The sequence below is a fragment of the Pteropus alecto genome, unplaced genomic scaffold (assembly GCF_000325575.1).
Source record: "Pteropus alecto unplaced genomic scaffold, ASM32557v1 scaffold189, whole genome shotgun sequence".
In the NCBI taxonomy this organism is placed as follows: domain Eukaryota; kingdom Metazoa; phylum Chordata; class Mammalia; order Chiroptera; family Pteropodidae; genus Pteropus; species Pteropus alecto.
The window spans coordinates 245,338-248,124 of record NW_006442117.1 but is presented as its reverse complement, the minus strand read 5'-3'; the positions used below and the strand labels follow the sequence as shown (position 1 = coordinate 248,124).

The 2,787-nt window shown below is 63.9% G+C and overlaps 1 protein-coding gene across 1 annotated transcript in view; it reads right to left on the bottom strand.

Annotated features, from left to right (window-relative positions):
* Positions 1 to 1,849: 1,849 nt before the first annotated feature.
* URB2 (URB2 ribosome biogenesis 2 homolog (S. cerevisiae)) overlaps positions 1,850 to 2,787 on the bottom strand; it is a 16,093-nt gene continuing 15,155 nt past the window's right edge. The window contains exon 14 of the mRNA XM_025039056.1: positions 1,850 to 2,779. Coding sequence (XP_024894824.1) covers positions 2,654 to 2,779 — 126 coding nt within the window. The 3' untranslated portion in view covers positions 1,850 to 2,653. The remainder of the gene's footprint in view (positions 2,780 to 2,787) is intronic.

The window sequence follows — 2,787 nt, the reverse complement described above, 5'->3', positions numbered from 1 at the left end:
TCGGGGCTGTCGGAGACGACACTGGGAGGGACATTTTGTGGGGTGGACGGTGACACGTGGGGTGGGTGGCAGCTGGGGTGGACAGCCAAGGCGACGAGAAGGGGCAGAGGGCTGAGCGGCCGCACAGGTGCCGGGCACTCCGACCCCCGCACGGGAGACACTGGCGGTCCCCGATGGCTGGCCGCGCGAGACGAGACAGGCCGGTGAGGAGGACGGGGCAGTGAGAGGGACTCGCAGCGGCGGCCGGCACCGTCAGGAGTGGAGGGCACCCAGAGGGACGGGTCCTTGGGAAGGGGGAGAAGCGGGGACACAGCGAGAGTGTTGGAGGCTCCGGGTCGGGAGCCGACGCGCCGAGCTGTGTGGCGGAGACCGGGGCCCACCCCAGCCGCACGGGGCTGCGCGGTTCAAACTGCCCCCACCTCCGGGGTGCCGTTTCCGTGGTCCCCGGGACGCGGGGCGAAGCGGGAACGTGGCGGGCACAGGACCGAGCCCGCGTGCAGCCCAGGGCCACGAGTGTCTGAACGGGACCGACGCAGGAGGCAGTCTGGCGACGAGGCACAGCAGCGTCTGCCCACGACCCTCAAGGTCACAGTGAGGGATGGGCAGGAAAGTCCGCGCGCCCTCGCGTGTCTGCGCGTCTCGGGCCTGCACGTCGCTTCTCAGCGTCCACGAGTCTACGTTTTGGGATGGCGTGGAGGAGAATGGGGCACTCGACGCCCTAATACCCAGGACCCCCATGGCGGCCCCTGCGGGCACATCCCAGGTGGCCCCGCACTCAGCCTTCCGTCCCCCCGGCCTGGGTGGCGGCCGCTCCTCACCGCCCGGGACCCCCGAGCACACTCGTTCTCACTGCTCTCGCTCCTCGTCACCTCTCTCCGGGACGGCCGCGCTCGTCTGGTTGCGGGCTTACTGTCGCTGTCCCCTGCAGGACCAGGACGGCGGCCCCAGAGCTGGGCACCGTACGGAGGAGCCTGGGGCCCCCGTCGAAGGGCCAACACGGGCCCCAGTGTGGACGGGCTCGTGCCTCTGCAGGCGGCGGGGCTCGCCCAAGCCAGGCTGTGTCACCGTCGGTCCCCCCAGTGCCACGTGCGGCGTGGGCCCGGGCCAACCCTCTTTGCCCGTGGGGCCTCCTCCCGCGAAACAAGATGGACGCAGCGCAGCTTGCACCGCGGCCCCCGCCGGGCAGCAGAACGCAGTGAGGACGTCTCTTCCCGAGGCAGGTGGAGCTCAGGTGGAGATGGTGACAGGTGCTCCGGCTGTGAGGCTGCAGACCGCAGTGGAACCGGGGCCTGAGCAGGATGCACACAGCTGACAGCCTGGACGCCGCCCCCCAGGCGGCCACTCCTGGAGCCACCCACAGGGCCTCGGCCGCGGCCTGCACTGCCACCATCAGGACGCCTGCAGAACGGCCCGAGTCTGCACCCAGAACCTTCCAAGGGCAAAGAAAAACATCGACCCAACTCCACGAGGGTCCCCGAGACCAGGGCCCCTCCTGCCTGGGCCCCCGACTCAGAGAGTAAAACCAAGAACGTGGTTTTAACCCCAGCTCTGTGTGCAGGCTGTGTCCTTGGAAGGTCGCCATCTCCAGGCGTGAACAGGACAGAGGTGTCATCCACCGAGGATCCTGCGGACGATGCGGCAGAAACAGAACCTCGTCCGTACAGCACATCGAGCAAAAGGAGGACAGGCCACCGCGGTCCACTCTGGAGCCGGAGCCGGGGAGGCCGCCACACGCACGCCGTGCAGAGGGACGGCACGGAGCACGAGGCGGGCCCAGCCTAACCGTGTCCCCGCTCGGCCAACGCAAGACGTGACGTCAAAGCTGGGGCACGAAACACGGGCCATTTCCTCAGGTAGAAAAGACATGTTTTATGTTATCCGTTCCAACCACACGTGCGTGGAAAAGTATAAACGATAACCTTCGGTTTAGAGATGATCCTTCAAATAATAAGTCTACATTTTGACTAAAAATGGGCTATGACGGTTCCAACATGAATTCCAGACGGTAAGAAAAATAAATGTCCCAACTGAGAAACAGACTAACGTTACATGAGAAATACGATTATATAAAATGTATATGAAAAATGGTTAAATATAAAAAACATGTAATCTGTTACTAATTAAAGAAATTCAAAACAGAGTAACACTTTGGCATCAGGAAACAAAACGAAGAGAATCAATAATATTAAATTTGATTCGCCAGTGGGAAGGTAAGTCAGTATAGTTCTTGGAGGATGATTTGACAGTATTTATATAAATCCTTGAAGCCGACAGGGTTTCTGGACAAGCGATGCCCCTCACGGGAGTTCACCGTCTGCAGGTCAAGGCGGGAGGAAGCCGCTCCCGCAAGCTCCGTCCGCGAGGGGGACCTTGGCGATGTCGCGGTAACTACCTGCTAAACACGACAGCCGTGCCTCCTCCGGGGCCGCCGCGCCGGCGTCGCAAAGCAGGCAAACATCTCTACCGACCGACCCGCAGGTGTCAGCGAGACATCGCGCAGGCCGCCGGCAGAGACGACAGCTGCCACCGGGTCCGCCTCGGCCGTGTGTCTGCGAGGCCGTGACACGAAGCCTCGTCAGAGCGCGCGGAGAGACGCATGTGGAGCGTGACAGCCGACGAGGCCGAGGCCCCGGGAGGCGCCGGCCACGCAGCCTCAGGCGCTGTACCTCCCCTCGCTCCCGCGGGCCGCCCTGTGGTACTTCACGTAGTCGCTGTGCAGCTCCGTGAACGCGTCGCGGGCCCCGGGCGGCAGCGAGGCCCGCAGGAACTGGACGTCGGACTCGATGC